The following is an 18,323-nucleotide window of genomic DNA, read 5'->3' on the forward strand; positions in this document are numbered from 1 at the left end:
CGCCTGTGACAATATTTATTAAAAATTGTCAGCTCACGATAGATCACCTCTGACAATATTTCTTACAATTTGCCAGTTCACGAATAAATCGTCTTTAGCTCTCTTTTTTCTAAACTGTCAGCTGACGTTAGATCGCCTCTGACTATATTTATTAAAAATTGTCAGCTCACAATAGATCGCCTCTGACAATATTTCTTACAATTTGCCAGTTCACGAATAAATCGCCTTTATCTCTCTTTCTTCTAAACTGTCAGCTGACGTTAGATCGCCTCTGACTATATTTATTAAAAATTGTCAGCTCACGAAAGATCGCCTCTGGCTTGTCTTATTCTATATTGCCAGTCCACGACAAAGCCGCCTCTGGCTTGAAGACAAGAATAAGAATTTTCTTCTAATGCCAGTCCACGAGAAAACCGCCTTTGGCTTGTCTTATTCTATATTGCCAGTCCACGAGGAAACCGCCTCTGGCTTGAAGACAAGAATAAGAGTTTTCTAATGCCAGTCCACGAGAAAACCGCCTCTGGCTTGTCTTATTCTATATTGCCAGTCCACGAGGAAACCGCCTCTGGCTTGTCTTATTCTTTATTGTAAGATACTTTTATTACGTCATATGCTTTATGTATATATATATAATGTATATTATATGCTCCACATTATCTATATTTATATCAAAATATCTTTCTAAGAAATTGACATCATTTTGTATACTCTTTTTACAATAAATGTATATGATATATGCCATATTTTTTATTTCTAAAGCATGAAATATAAAGATATTTTTATTTTTTTGTGTCTATCATTTGTAAAAAAATCTTGATAAAAGAAACAACATTAATTTTGCGACTTGCAATAATCTGTTTCATTATATGCTTCTTTTAAATACTTACAATTAGCCTTATTTTATGTGATTAACTTGGTATTTAAAATACGTATCAAAATCGAAAATGTATTTGTATTACAGTAGAAACGAAACATTCTTGTCTTACAACAGAGAGAAATGGCAAAATATAATATTGTCTAAAGTACAGTCCAATAAAAACGGTTAAAATTGAACATTTTATAAAACCACTGTGATTCATGAAAAATCAGAACTATTATTTCAAAAATATAGACATATTTCGACTGTGTGTTTTAAACTTCACTACACATTCAAAATTCACAGAATAAATTTATTTCTACAAAGTTGTGTATAATGTCAGTGGAAAAGTGATTTATTTGTTATTACATATACATGATATTTTACCATTCCTCTCTGGTGTAAGACTACAATGTTTTTTTTCTACCGAACTAGAAATTAATTTTATATTTTGATGTGTATTTTAGATACCAAGGTAAATGCATAAAATAAGGCTAATTGTAAGTATTTAAAAGAAGTATATCATATATTGAAACAGATTATTGCAAGTCACAAAATTAATGTTTTTTTTATCAAGATTTTTTTACAAATGATACATACAAGAAACTAAAAATACCTTTATATTTCATGCTTTATAAATAAGTTATATGACATATACATTTATTATAAAAATATATACAATATACAAAATGATATTAACTTTTTACATAGATACTTTGATGTGAATATACATAATATGGAGCACATAATATTCATAATATATACACATGAAGCACATGAATAAAAGTATTTTACAGAAATTAGAATATAAATGTATGTAACTAAATAATATAAATGTTTGCAGAAATATTGCAAAATTTATGTATAATACATACACTTTTTTATCCTTCAGAGTGCCTTCAACCCATTTTTTTCAGCCGGGTAGCACATAACACGAACACACACGCACACACGCACAACTAACACACACATAACTAACCTAATAGATTCTGTATATGACAGATAGCACTGAGAACTGTATAGCGCCTCTATCCCAAAATCCCGGAACTAATCTACAGCTCTTTTTTACCTTATTCTTCTATATTGCACGCATGCTTTGCATAAATCTGGAAAAGTATGGCATTTTAAAAATAAGTCTCTAAGCTCTATTTTTTTGGTTTTCCATTATTGTTTCATACGCTCTTCTTCGGCACACACCCTTGTTTTGCAAATTGAAGCAGTATAATTTTGATATAAAAGATATAATTCTTTGAGGTGACATTGTTGGTAAATTTTCAAAATTTTTTTTTATATTTTGGTTTAAATTTCACTAACCACCGAAAGATTAGCATGTGTACTTTACTTACACCAAAGGATTTGTAATTCTATCAAAGCAATAAAAAATGCCATACTTTCCAGAAAATTAGAAGTTCGGTCGGTAACAATATGACTTCAGCATCTTCTTAAAGCCTTGTGTCCACGATGCTAGAACTCAATCCGAGATCTCGGTCCGAGTCCTCGAACAATAATATTTATACTTGGCTGAATATAGTTAGCGTTGTAATCGAGTTACGATTCTTTACGATGATTTTCTGATCTATGTTACAGAAAACTCATATTTTCAAACAACCACTAAGTTGGTTTATAGATATCATCAAGTGATGCACCGCTTGATTTCGAATGTTTTATTTTATTTAGATGGTCCAGATATTGTAATCTTAAATTATTAATTTTTTTTTGCAATTTTAGTTGTTAGTGGTTGTCCTGTTAATTCTTTGTACTGATTATCTGTAAAGCTTGATCTCGTTTCATACGATTATGATAATCAACACTTTTTGTAACATATAAACAAGGATGTTGTTGATATAACATTAATAAAATTTTAACATTTTCCTTATTATCCATTTTTTATTATAAAAGAAGTTTTTACTGAAAATCAATTTTATATATTATTATACTTTTCTTGAAAAATAATATGTATATATAGGTTATAATATATTTTTAATGTCTTTTTTTTTTTTTTTTTAACGCAGGGAAATCCATTACGGATACCCGCAGCCTTCGGGGGAGGAACTGCAAGTTATGTGGGACTCTTCCCGGCCAGCCGACCGGGGCCTACCCACTAAAACCCTGCGAGTGGCCTACACCGGCATGATGCAGGGACCCGGGGAACTGCCCGAGGGTATAACGTCCCGGGCCCCCGCTGCCTGACGCTCTATTAAGAGCATCGCTCCTCGTCCTAACCCTCCCAAGGGAGAGTTAGGACCTGCTGGGAGGACCACTACCCCCTCCCAGCACCATCTCGCGTAATGCGGGGGGTGGAGTCGGTGTTAGGGCCCCCGCCCCATACACCGGCCCCCCCGGACGCCCGGCCGGCGGGAAGAGCGGGAGGGATGATGTCCTCAGAAGAAGACCCCCATCCCCACTCGACCCCCGGCCGGAACCCGTTAGGGAGGGTGCGGAGGAAACCACCCCCCCGTAGATGCGCGGGTGGTCGCCGCCGACGGCCAACCAGCCGTCGACGACGGGGAGCACCCGCGCCGTCCGCGTGAGGATCATCCGGGGGGTGGGCTTCCCCCCGTCTGATCCTCTCGGCCTCCTCCTTCTGGGAGATAACATTCTCGCAGAAGGTGGAGACCGCCCTCCAGTTTTCCTCTCCCTTCAGCATTCTCTCAACGAGAGTTGGGAGAGAAAGGTCACAGCCCACCACTGCGAGCAGAACCCGGCGCTCGGCATCCCACGCCGGACACACTTCAAGAGTGTGCTGCGCCGTGTCCCGCCCGGCCGCACAGTGGTGGCACTTGGTCGTGCGTTCCCGCCCAATGTTGTGCAGGTACTCACCGAAACAACCATGTCCGGTGAGCACCTGCGTCGTTCTAAAGGACAGCCCGCGTCCCCTCCGCCCCAGCCACTGCCGGAGACGGGGGTGGATGGCCGTGGCGACCCTACGGCCTGAGAGATATTTTACCCGGGCCACCCGCCCGAGGAATTGCTCCCACGAGCAAATGGCCCGAGCCCGGGCCTGCCGTCTCATACGGTCGACCGCGCTGGGAGGGAAGCTTCCCTGCGGAGATCCCTAAGGCCATTATAGGCTTCCCGGTATTGCTTCGCGAGGAACTCTACCGGGGGGATCCCCGCCAGCACGGTCGACGCCGTATACGACATCGTCCTGTACGAGCGGATGATTCTGATGGCGGCCAGCTGCAACGCCCGATGCATACTGGCTTGTATGCGGGCGCTAGCCGCCATCTCACCCGCCCACACCGGTGACCCGTAAAGGGCCACCGACAGGACGGTGTTGGCGTAAAGACGGCGTGTCTTCACGCCAGGGCCGCCAATGTTCGGCAGGAGTCGGGAAAGAGCTTCCGCTATCCTGCCAACCTTGGGGGCTAGAGCCGCGGAGTGCTGCTCAAACCCCCAAGAGCCATCCAGGGTGAGGCCCAGATACTTCATCTGCTGCCCCACCCTGACGCGGACTGTCCCCACCGTTACGTCGGCCTGCGGTGGCCCCCCCAGAGACCCATCGTGGAAAAAGAGGGCCTCTGTCTTCTGGGGAGACACCCGCAGACCGATCTCCTTGATGGCACGCACGACCATGTGTGTGGCGATGTTGGCGTTCGCCACTGCCTCGTCCTATGTCCTCCCCTCGGACAGCACTAGGGTGTCATCCGCATAGCAGACCACATGGCTGCCCGAGGGGAGGGCCATCCGAAGGACCCGGTCGTACCCGAGGTCCCAAAGCAAGGGGCCGAGAACCGACCCCTGCGGGACCCCGCAGTACATTGACCGGGTCACCGGCCTCTCTGCCCGATCCACATAGTGGATCGATCTCTCCCGGAAATAATCCCAGATGATCAGCCGGAGATAGTCGGGGAGGTCGAAAAATTCGAGAGCCTCCCCGACCTTGTCCCACGGGAGGGTGTTGAACGCGTTGGCGATGTCCAAGGACACCGCCAACACCACACCCCCCCGGGACACCGCCTCCTCCGCGAGGGAACGAACCCGAAGGACCGCGTCAACCGTGGACCGCCCCTCGCGGAATCCGAACTGATCATCGGAGAGGTTTCTATCCCCACCGGAGAGATGCCGGACGATCCGGGCAGCGATGACGCGCTCAAAGAGCTTGCCCGTCTCGTCCAGCAAGCAGATCGGCCGGTAGGCCGACGCCTGCTCCGGTGGCTTGCCCGCCTTCGGCAGAAGGACGAGGCTCGCCATCTTCCACTGGCGGGGGAAGGTGCCGGTACGGAGGCAGTCGGTAAACAACTGCCTCACTCGGCACCCGTGTCCCGCCATTGTTGCAGCCAGGACCTGGCCGTGGATCCCGTCAGGACCGGGGGCCTTGCGACCTCTCCCGAGTCGCTGACTGACCCTGGACAGTTCCGCAGCAGACACCGCGTACTCCTCGCGCCACTCGGCAGGAGTAAGATCCTCCCGCCGAGGGATCGACCTCCCTCTTACGGGGAAGAGGGAGTTTACGATTTCCGCAAGGAGCGCGGGGTCCAGACTGCCCGTGGCTGGAGGACCCCCGGACCGGAGCCTGTTAAGGACTATCCGGTATGGGGTCCCCCACGGATCCTGATCGAGCGCCACTAGGAGCTCGTCCCAGGCCTTGGCCTTCGCTGCCCTGATGGCGTTACGTAGGGCGTTCCGTGCGGCCCGGAACGCCTCATACGCTTCTGCGTCCTGGCCCCATATTTTTAATGTCTAATTTAATCTGCATTAAAACTAATAATAACTACTTATGTAAATCTTATTAATTATTAATCTTATTAATTAATTTTATTTAAGAATTATATTTCTCTTATTTTTTCAATTCTATAATTACTTACTAAAATATTATTTATATTATTCACAGTATCTCGTATCACTATAAGTATCTTATATTTTGTCTTGACAGATAGTAAAAGAAACTAGTAAAATCTTGTAACGATGCAGCCCGCTGCATCGTTACGGCTACGGACCGTCCATCGTCCGTAGCCCACCAAGGGCGCATCGCGCGCCGATAAATTTCCTATCAAAAACAGCGGCGGTCAACCGCCGAAAATCCCCCACACCCGACCGTTCCGAAATTCCGTTTTGTGGGGGACTCGCCGCCGAAACCGCCGATGCTTGCCGATTCGAAATCATTCGGCCGCCAGCCGGGTATAAAAGAGGCCCGGCTGAACGTCTTCTCACCAGACTCCGTTCGCTGATCGACAGCGAACAACCCTGCTACGAGCGTCCTCGTAGTCCCGACCGAGCATACTCGGACTCTATACCTGTGCCAGCACACGAGTATCCTCGTGTACCGCCGAGCGTCCTCGGTATTCTTTGATTCCAGGATACGAATATATTCGTATACCCGCCAAGCGTACTTGGTTCCTCTAGGCCACCGAACTTTGTATTGCGGGCATTTCCGCATACCTAGCCAGGTCGCTGTTCTAAATTCCGTCTTCGTACGAGCATCCTCGTACTCCCGCCGAACGTAATCGGCAGCCTAAGTCCGCATACCGCGTTTATTCGCCGGGATTTCATAATTGTAATCCGTTCGGCAAGCAACACCGCGTTGACCAATCCGCGCCGCCGAATAGTCCGCATCGATCTACGATCGAACAGACTCGCGATACTACGAACGCACTCACCGACAAGCGCTCCGTCTTGTACCAACCGTTGCGACACGATCGCCCGCGCTTGCGCTCTCGCCGACCGCACCAGGACGCCTCACGTCATACTAATGGCCGGAGCACAGACTTTTGCATAAAGCATAACGCATAAGCATAAGGAAATTGATTGGTCCATTTCCTTATGCATTTGCTTATGCTTATATATAGACCAATCAATTTCCTTATGCTTATGCGTTATGCTTTATGTAAAAGCTTGTGCTCTCGGCTTAAGGGTGCGTTCCACTTAACGCCCGCAACGCTCCTAGAATCATTTTATCCTCGTTTAACTTTCGATGAAAAACAAGGATAAAATGATCCTAGGAGCGTTGCGGGCGTTAAGTGGAACGCACCCTAAATAGTTATTCCACCGTCGCCTCAAATAATTATTTCATTATTACGATACTTCGCATTTATTTTCACGTATACTTCGCATTTATTTTACGCCGCCTTAAATAATTATTTCACCGCCGCTCGAATAATTGTTTCATTTTTACCGATACCTCGCATTTATTTTCACGTTGCTTTCGCTTCTATTTTGCGCCGCTTTAAAATAATTATTTCACCATTGCTTAAATAATTATTTTGCCTTTGCCGATATCTTGCATTTATTTTTACGTTGCTTTCGCTTTTATTTTGCGCCGCTTTAAAATAATTATTCCACCGTTGCTCAAATAATTATTTTACCAGTAACGATACTTCGCATTTATCTCACGCTACTTATATGTTCTTTCGAATTCACATGTACACACAAGCATTGAAGCAGATCATTCGAAACAAATCGTATCAACATCTTTCTCAATAAACGCTGTTTCATTATTTTGTTATAAACGAGCATTTGGTTTATTTGACATACCCCCAACCGACCGAACCTGGATTCCGGCGAGCTACTCCGCGTCCGCCGAAGCTCACACGGTTTCAATCTAATAACTCGCAATAACTCGTACCGAAAAATGGGACGCAATGCATTTTTTCGTTTGAGCTTCTTATTCGAGTTTTGCATCCAAATTTAGTGTGTACATGATCCGAGTTCTAGTAACTTTTCCTCAGTCCGAGATCTCGGACCGAGTTCTAGTATCGTGGACACAAGGCTTAAGAACAAACACGCGAAATCCAAGATCTATAGAGAGAAGGTTACCTCAGTAAAACCGGTTATGGGCGAGGGACGATGAAGTAAGGGGAGAGCTAGAAACAGCTTGATGGCGAAGGGTGACGAAGTAAGGGGGGAGCTAGAAACAGCTTGATGGCGAGGGGCGATGAAGGAAAAGGAGAGCATGATGATTTCATCGACAAACAGTAGCTGTCTCTCTCTTTCAAAGTTCTTCCTTTTCTAACTGTTTCTAACTCTGTCATTCGCTCTCATTATTGACTTTTATGTGTCAGTTTAAGAGGTTATATAGTAAAAATCGAAGGTACGTATATTAATTATTTTGTCTATTATTTCCCCTAACATATTCAAATGAACAAAACCGAAGAAATAATTTAACTTACATTTATGAATTTCAGTTACAAATTTCTTGACAATTTTTGAGGTTTTTACAATTAAATATAAAAAATAAATTTCTTTATAGTATTTCTTTTGTAAATAATGCATATAAACAGTAAATATTATTTTAAAAATAATTTTTAAATATGTACTATTTTTTCTTTTATTTTACTACTTTACAAATGATGTTTTTTGTATATATCCCCAAATTATATTTTATTTTCATTGATATTACAGTCTAAATACGAGTACAAAGCAATTTGTATTACAAATGCATCTGTTGCAGCGATATTTAACATTATAAACGTTAAATATCTAGCGCCATAATTTGCAATATATGTAATTTATAGCGCCTTTCTAATTTACTTTTCAATTTTTATTACGCAATTTCCAGTGCTATCAATATTTTCCAAATAAAAGTATTTTTTCGATAAAAACTCAAAGCATTTCTATATTAAAGGAGCGAGAGAGAAAACACTAAAGCGTGCAAGAGAGACAGCTACTGTTTGCCGATGAGATCATCATTGCCCCTCTTGCCGCTCGCCCCGCTCAGCATTTGCCCCTCTTGCCGCTCGTCCCTCTTTGCGCATGAGGTAACCTTCTCTCTATCTTGCGCGAAATCATCTCGCAAAGGTCTAATTTCCAATGTGTCATCTTTCAAAAAAACGAATCCTTCCTACTTTAAAAAATATACATTAAGGTTTTTGTGTGTCATGCTTATATATAAAATAAAAAGAAATTAAATTTTAAAGTAAAAACTATTTGTTTTTTATATGACACCACTGACCCATCCATGTTCATGACGAAAGTTTATGGCCGCAGTGCTGATGTGATCTTTGTGAAGATAGCAAGGTTTGGATGCGTATAATTGCGGTAGATCTTCTGTGATGCTTTTTGCGTCATGTGTCCATACTTTAAAAATTGATACGGTTTGGTTATTTCTACTCAAGTTTAACTGAATCTGTTTTCCAAAGACATTCAGAGTTAACCTTTTTTGTAAATTAATTGACCATGAGTAAAAGACTTGATGATTCTCGAATAATATTTTGGATTTTAAGCAATAAATAAAGCAATACACTAAAACTCACGTACTTCCTCTGCGTCTGTCATATTCAATGCGGGCAGCAATATTGTTTGGACATCTTGCTTGGTAGACGCGTACGGTTTATTTAATAAAATTATTAACACAAATTTCACAATAAAGAACATGTTGGTGTTCGTGTTTTTAAAAATTTGTATTTGAGAATGTTAAATTAACACTTTTTTATATGAAATTATCTATTATACTGATACGTTATAACACTCTCACGTTCGTTGGCTTAGGAGGTCGCGTATAAAATACGTACAAGTATCTAGGTTTAGAGTGTCGTGTGACACTTATTGTTTGTGTGTGTATATATCCTTTATGCCGTATATACAGGGTGTCTGGCAATAATCGCCCCACCGGTCATATACAGGTAGAGGAGGTCAAATCGAGTAGAAAAGTCCTTTACCATTTTTTAATTTTCATAATAAGTACTGGGCACCTATTATGGAACTTTTTACAATTCCGATCGGAAACGCGAGATTCCGACTGGCGAGTTTCCGATAGCAATTCCGCTCATGCGTTTGCGCTATTATGGATTTCGTGTGGAATTAGCTTTTCACACGTTCTGGTGAGTAAAAAGCGGAACGAGAGGAACGAGTGGAATTAGCGGTATCGACCAATTACAGTATAAGAAAAGTAACTAGTGATAAAATATCTAAATAGAAACATCACTAACCAGCAAAATGACAGATAACGTAAGTAGCATATATTAAGTTAATATTAAAAATATTTGTATATTTAGTTCTGCAGATGATGTTATATTAATATAATTATTATTAACAAAATTATTAACATTATAATATGAAATATAAATCTTGAATAAAAGATGAAATATTATCTGCTGAATTAAAATTATGAAATACAGCTTTATATACACATTTTTCTTAAAATATATATTTTTAAAAGAGAAATATAGGAAAAGAAATATACATATAGATTTTAAAATCTGTACATATATCTATATATAAAATCTATACATATATCTATATAAAGTTTATGTACATATATGTATATTTCTTTTCCATTTCTCTTTTAAAAATATACATATATTTAAAAAAAAATGTGTATATAAAGCAATAAATACAGGGTGTCCCATTTTAAAAACTTCACGTGAACAACTTAGTAGAAATTGGTTTTAGCAAAAATGTTTCAGACAAAAGTTGTTGGGTTTGGAGGCGGACATCCGATGATGACATTGGTTTAACCTAGGGTGTACATGCCAAGGTCATATGGAGGTCAACTTCGTTTTTTTAAATAAAACACCCTATTTTTGATTCCAAAATTTCTAAGCTGGTGTCAAGAGCTTTTTAAAACGCTATAATAAAGTTATTTTTTATTAAGTACTTTTCGAGTTATGAGACTTGTAAATTACAGTATTTTGACATAAAATATAAAATATCTTGTAAAACATTTAATTTTTGAGAATGTTACCTTAATACTTTTATGCACAAAATAATGAGACAAATGAATTGGTATAAAAAAAACACATTGGTTTTAATAAAAAGTATGCAGTTGCATGTTGCAAATTACATATTTTTTCTTGAAAGCAACTATGTGTTTTCTTTATATCAATTGATTCGTCTCATTATTTTATGTATAAAAGTATTAAGGTAAGATTCCCGAAAATTGAATGTTTTACAAGATATTTTGTATTTTATGTCAAAATACTGTAATTTACAAGCCTCATAACTCGGAAAGTACTTAATAAAATAACTTTATTATAGTGTTTTGAAAAACTTTTGACACCAGCTATTAGATTTTGGAATCAAAAATAGGGTGTTCTATTTAAAAAAACAAAGTTGACCTTTATATGACGTTGGTATGTACACCCTAGGTTAAACCAATGTCATCATCGGATGTCCCTTTCCAAACCCAACAACTTTTGTCTGAAACATTTTTTGCTAAAACCAATTTCTACAAAGTTATTCACGTGGGGTTTTTAAAATGGAACACCCTTATATATATAGGGAAGAAAAAAGACTACTCTGGAGCAACGCCAAATAATGATTCAATTTATGGAAGAACATCCTGATTCTGCTCAAAATAGAATTCAAGGTCCTGAGGCGCGAAAACAAACAGCGCATTTATAGGAACAGCTAGCAAATGAATTAAATTGTTGTGGCTATGGAGCCACAAAATCAACAGAGAAGTGGATGAAGGTATATATTATGCTAAATATAATTTGAAGTTTTTATCTTTTCTAAGATAAAAAAGAAATAGTTTAAAAATTTGTTGTAAAAAATATCTAAACAATATTTCTTTTTATTTTGTAGTCATGGAGAGATTGGCATTTAGATGTAAAGTCCAAAGCGTCAAAATTGAGAAATTATCAGAAAGGTACAGGCGGAGGAGGCCCATCACCAGCCTCTTTACAAGAAACAGAAAAGAGATTAATTGCTTTGATGGGTATAGAATCAGTAATTGGGCATTTAAGTGTAATAGATCCTGCAGAGGTTGGTAGTATATATTAAATTTTACTATCTATTAATAAATTATCACTGGATTTATGATATATTTTTTATATACTGTTATTATCTTAATTATTACTATATTATCAATTTTATTCTTTTATTATTTTTTTTTCATTTCTTCTTGAATATAGCCTCAAAATTGGACTGAACAAACTTTAACTGAAAATAATCTGCTTCCATGCCAATCTTCAATTACACCATCTAAAACTGTATCCAATCACTCGTCTTTTCATCTTTCTCGACAAAAAAGCACCTTTCCACAACAATCTATTCCACAGACAACCACATTATCAACCACATCATCAACTACCAATTTCTGTCAACAAGAAAACACTTTGCAATATACTCCACGAACCTCACTCACCCATCTGTCTCAACAAGGAGATACTGTTTTGCAACAATATACTCCACAGACAACATTCATAACTTCATTATCTGAAGTACATTCATCTCCTCATTTAAATACAAATAATAACGAACATCAAGAAACATTGATGCATTCGTCTCCATCCTGTCCACCAATATCCGAATCCCAAAGAAAGCGCCTGAAAAGGCAAAAGACTGCAGACGTTCGTGGTAAGAAAGTTAAAAAGACCACGAAGTTTGTTTCAAAAATGTAATAAAAGTGAAAATTATCCAGACAATACGTTTGTCTAAAAGATGTCACATAGATCTTTTAGACATACATGTTGCCTGGAAAATATATTTTTAACTTCTTTAAATTTAAATAAAATTACATATAATCTTCTTTTATAAATGTCCTTTTATTTTCGTTCTTTTCTTTTAGATATCGATGCACAGATACTACATGAAATGCAAATGCAAACGAAAGCAGTACAAAAATTGACAGATGCTGTTACAGATATTGCAGCTTATATCAAACAGTTTGTGAATGCAGATTTGGTATGTATGGCAGAATAATAATATTGTTACAACAAAAAGTTTGCTTCTTTATCATAATAATATATTTTATTAGTAGTTTTAAGTAGTTACATTAGGTGCGTTCGGGAAGACGCTATTAGCGCTATTTGCGTCATTCTATCTTTATCGCTCATTAGACATAAAACAAGGATAGAATGACACAATAGCGCTGATAGCGCGCTCCCCGAACGCACCCATTATATTATTAAGTTAAGTAGTTTAAGTAGTTTTACATTTTTTTTTAATATAACATTATTTTATATTAATATTATATAACATTAATCATATTTACCAATCGAGCTGCAAGATTATTGCGCTTTCTCTGCCCTTCATTAAATATGGCTCGACCTTCCGGTATTGGTTGTATTTCAAAATTATTTACATCATCTTCCATAGCCATAATTGCCTCTTCAGGTTCTGGAGGAAGAGGTATTTTTGCACGTATGCACATATTGTGCAACACTGCGCAGACATTAATAATTTGACCTGCTTTCTGTGGTGTATATTCTAATGTACGATATCTAAGGAGACATCGGAATCGTTTTTTCATAACGCCAATACAACGTTCTACAGTATTTCGCATGGTACTGTGTCTTTGATTAAAATATTCCTCCTGTGTACCTGGCTGTACTTCAGGATACGGAGTCAGCAGCCACGGTTCTAATGGATATTCAGAATCTCCTTAAAAAATAAAAGAAAAATGTTCACATTAGTTCAATAATTTTAATTACATAAATCAGAACGTTTGTTTTACATTTTATTAATTTAATTAAATATTTCAATAATTTAAATTATTAATTACCAAATAGCCAACAATGATTATTATTTGCATGTTGCATTTGCAGAAGGTGTCTCACATATGAATTTCTCCATACAAAGGAGTCGTGCGTCGAGCCTGGATATCTTGCTAGTATATTCAGAATATACATATCTGTATCGCATATTTAATAAAAATATATAATTATATATATATATTTTTTTAATAAAATTTTATATAATAATTTTTTTAATAAAATTTTATATAATTTTTATATAATAATATACATAAATATTATATAATATTATAAAAGTACATCTACGTTACAAAATAGAATTTCTTACAATTTGCACATGTTGTGCATGATATCCTTTTCTATTAACATATAATCCTTCATGGTCAACAGGTACTTTAATAGCAATATTTGTACCATCTACAAAACCAATTAAGCCTGGAATTGTAGTGTTATTATAATTTCTGAAATATAATAAAATTTTTTCTCTTTTTATTTACAGACATCATATGTAAATGCAGATGACAATGTAGATGATAATGAAGAAAACTATCAAGTTAATTATGAAGATGAAAATTATTAAACATATATCCCACACAGCACAAAACATCCTATTACAGGTAATCCTCAGGACATTGAGATATCCTTAAGATGTCATAGGATGTTTTGTGCTGTGTAGGATCATATATTACGCCATTTACATATATTTAACAAGTTATTATGTTCTTCTAATATTAAAATATTTTATATGTATGTATTCTTTCAAAACATTTATTATAAAGTTTGTAAGTTTCTAGTAATAAAAGAAATATAATATTAATATAAATATTTTTATTTATTATAATTCTAAGTAAACATAGAGTTACACAACTTGTTATTGTTAATATATACCTTTGGACAATTTGCTGTATCTCTTGCAGTGTTGTTGGGAAACGTATCCATTGTCTTAGAAGATAATTATTGATGGCACTCGTTATTTCTTGTAAGATTACACTTACAGTAGGTTGGGCTATACTCAACCTACTATCCACACCGACAGCTTTCTGATAACTACCTTGAGCATAGAAATTCAGAGCACACAGTACCTGTTTGAATTAATAAAAATTATATATAATACAATAATCTCTTATTAAAAAATAATGAAAAAATAAATTAAAAGATAATGAAATAATACTTTTTTAATTGTTTATATCTTAGACATTATTGACGACTTGGCAAAAAAATATATGTAAAATTTTAATACTGTTTTCTAAAAAGCTACAAATAAGTATATTTTAGTAATAAATAATGAGATTTTAATTACATTCATATTTATTATACATAACTAAACAAATTTCTCTACTCTTAACTACATAGAGTGCGTTTCGTTTTATGCATGATGCACATGATATATTATTTTATCCTTGTTGTTCATCGAATGTTAAACAAGAATAAAATGATACATAATGCGTATCATGCATAAAACTGAACATATCCATAAGTGTTTTATGAATCTACATTGATAAAATTATTCCTTTTCAACTGCTATTTTAATGCTATACATATTATCTTTACCTTCAATTCATTTGGAATACCCAGAGCTCTCCTTCGTGGAGGAAGATATGGTTCCAACGCTTCTACAAGAATTCTCGTCATATTTCTTGTTAACCGATACATGCCCATAAATTCATTTTCAGGCAAAGCAAATGGATCAAGCATATCTCTAAGTCTTCTTCTCATTATTTGACTTGCATGAATTTCTGCGAGGCGCTGTCTTTCCCTTTCGTGGCGTAATATTGCTAACTATAATATCAAGAAGAAAAGGAAACGTAATAAATAAACAAATATACAGAAATATAAATATATTAAATATACTATTATAATAAAGATATACAAAGCGATTCGATTTAACAAATTTTTTTCTTTTTTTCTGGAAATAAGTGTTCCTTGAAAAATTATTTTAAGACCATGATCTTATCTTCTTCTCGGAGTCCTATTTTATCCTTACATTACTCCATTTAAGTCATATTTTTATTTCTTGGAACCAAATAACTTTTGTGAGAAACATTTTCTTGGAAAATAGTTACTTCCACATAAAAATTTATCTGTTACTTAAAACAAATCGTCTTGTATGTGTATGTGTGTAAAATTAAAAATATCTTCAATATACTTACATTATCAACTTAATATGTTACTCACACAATGTAAAAAAATCTCATATAACTTCAAAAATTTACGTTAAAGATTACGCATAAAATATATCACCCTTTTGTTCGCGCTATTTCATTCCGATCGGAATCGACATTTCACCAGCTCGCGAGGTATCGGAAACTTTTCGATCAAATCGAAAACAATCCGAGTGTCCATAATAACACACCTAGGGATAACCTAGGGAAAACGGAATTATTCCGATCGGAATCCATTCCGAAAAGTTCCATAATAGGTGCCCTGAGTAATTAACGAAAAAAGATCGGCGAATCCGCGCGAGTAAAGCGCGCGCGGTGAGAAGGACGTCCCACTGCTACGCGATCACTAGGACACAAGGATCTAGCGTTACGCGCCGCTCGTATGTTGCCATTGTCATTTGTAGAGCGCTCCTCCCAACGCTTCATCGCGCGCCTAGTGATCGCATAGCAGTGGGATGTCCTTCTCGCTGCGCGCGCTTTACTTGCACGGATTCACCAATCTTTTTTCGTTAATTACTTAGTACTTATTACAAAAATCAAAAAATGGTAAAGGACTTTTCTACTCGATTTGACCTCCTCTACCTGTATATGACCGGTGGGGCGATTATTGCCAGACACCCTGTATACAGGGTGTCCCAAAAATTTTGACACAGCGGCCGTATGCCGGTAGAGCAGACCAAACTGAACCGAAAAGTCCTCTACCATTTTACAATTTTCACAAGGGTTAACGAGATATTAATTATTAAAGATTACCGAATGCGAACGCACGGCTGAGATATGACCGCCTACAGACTTGTAAGAGACGCACCGCTCGCCGCTCCCCGCTCGCCGCTTGTCGCTCGCCGCTTACCGCACGCCGCGCGCCTAGCGACCGTAGTCTGTAGGCGGTCGTATCTCAGCCGTGCGTTCGCATTCGGTAATCTTTAATAATTAATATCTCTTTAACCCTTGTGAAAATTGTAAAATGGTAGAGGACTTTTCGGTTCAGTTTGGTCTGCTCTACCGGCATACGGCCGCTGTGTCAAAATTTTTGGGACACCCTGTATATAGCGCATTTCACGTATCAGGGTCCAATAAAAATGAACTGCTTGGAATTTTTAAAATGATCATGAAAACACGTTAGTGCACATATTGTGTAAAGTTGAAGATCAAAAAAATTAGTGTTATATGCCTTGCATCCAAGATATTGGAGGTAGTCATTTAAGAAATTTTTCTTTTTTTTTATATTTGTAGATAAAATTACAAAGTTACATAATTTTAATAAACATAAATTTTTTTAGGATTTTTTCCGTACTTCCAGATAAAAATATTAATTTTTGCGAGAAAAAATTGTTACTATAGAAAAAATCAATTTTTTAATTCTAAGTGAGAAATTGAGAAATTATATCCACTTTTAAAAATCTGAAAAAATTCTCAAAAATACTTTAATATATGTAGAATATGGTACGATAAAGGAAATTTTGGGTTCGCAATGGGATCCATTCAAAAACGAGTATTTTTTCTAAAACAAAATTGGCATTTCAGGTAAATCACTATAATCACAAACAGATTTTTTAAGATTCTTTCTTTTACAGTCAATTTTTCAATGTATTGTTGCTTGATTATTTGTTACTGGTCGTAAAAAATGTTTATTTTCGTTATATAAAAGAGACATTGTCCTCGTATATAATAAAATTTTATATTATAACTTTCGTTCTCCTAGTTCATTAGTTGATCATGTAATGCAGTAAGTTTTTGGAACCAAGATTTGCATTAGCGAAACCTATTCCGGGTACATTAAAATATCATGCTACGAGTATTATTCCTGCGAGCGAAGATTAATTGATTTTAAAAGAATTTAGTTTTGATAAGGAACAAGATTATTTTCTAAAGAAAAAGAAGAAATAAATGAGTAAAAAATACAAAAGCGAAAACTTTAGCAATATTATATTTTTTTTAAAATGGTATCATCGAGTGGTATTATCGAGTTTGGCTGAGAGAGAGAGAGAGAGAGAGAGAGAGAGAGAGAGAGAGAAATTTCGCTGAAATTCCAAATTTGTTTTGGAAAAAATATTCGTTTTTGAATGGATCCCATTGCGATCCCAAAATTTCCTTTATCGTACCATATTCTACATATATTAAAGTATTTTTGAGAATTTTTTTAAATTTTTAAAAGACGATATAATTTCTCAATTTCTCACTTAAAATTAAAAAATTGATTTTTTCTATAGAAATAATTTTTTCTCGCTAAAATTAATATTTTTTATCTGAAAGTACAGAAAAAATCCCAAAAAATTTATGTTTATCAAAATTGTGTAATTTTGTAATTTTATCTACAAATATAAAAAAAAAGAAAAATTTCTTAAATGACTACCTCCAATATCTTGAATGCAAGGCATATAACACTAATTTTTTTTACCTTTAACTTTACACAATATGTGCACTAACGTGTTTTCATGATCATTCTAAAAATCCCAAACAGTTCATTTTAAGGTGGACCCCTGACACGTGAAGTGCGCCATATATATGTATATGTATCCTTTTCGGTTTTGAATTGTAATTTTATATATAATACATGCAATCACTAGCGGATCCTGACATCGATAATGGGGGGGGCGGGGGGTTTTGACCTACTTTAATGCATTTTTTAACCAAAATTTTTGAAACGGATCCAGCAAAATTGATTTTTTTTTTAAATACAAATAATATCAAGTTATTGCTCTTCCTTAATTAAATTAAAAATCGTTTTAAAATAAAGCCAAACAGAGCAAGAGCTGGATCGATTTGCTCAAAAATTCTTTTTTAACTTGATTTTTTTTAACTTGGAAGGGGGGGGTTTAATCCCCCCCAGAATCCGCCAGTGCATGCGATTACGGAATTTAAAAAAATTCGAATTATGATCGATATGTGGAATATGCAACATTATTGACGAACATTTTCAACGTTATTCATAAACCTTAAGAAAATTTT

The 18,323-nt window shown here is 36.8% G+C and overlaps 1 protein-coding gene across 1 annotated transcript; it reads left to right on the top strand.

Moving 5' to 3' along the window:
* Window positions 1-10,152: 10,152 nt before the first annotated feature.
* LOC137000543 (uncharacterized) lies at window positions 10,153-15,143 on the top strand. Its single transcript, XM_067357494.1, has 4 exons — window positions 10,153-11,206; window positions 11,321-11,500; window positions 12,306-12,421; window positions 13,712-15,143. Exons 2-4 carry the CDS (start codon window positions 11,323-11,325, stop codon window positions 13,790-13,792), a joined length of 375 nt encoding a protein of 124 aa, XP_067213595.1. The 5' UTR covers window positions 10,153-11,206; window positions 11,321-11,322; the 3' UTR covers window positions 13,793-15,143.
* Window positions 15,144-18,323: the final 3,180 nt, after the last annotated feature.

This window comes from Linepithema humile, chromosome 6 (assembly GCF_040581485.1).
Source record: "Linepithema humile isolate Giens D197 chromosome 6, Lhum_UNIL_v1.0, whole genome shotgun sequence".
NCBI classification, from domain to species: domain Eukaryota; kingdom Metazoa; phylum Arthropoda; class Insecta; order Hymenoptera; family Formicidae; genus Linepithema; species Linepithema humile.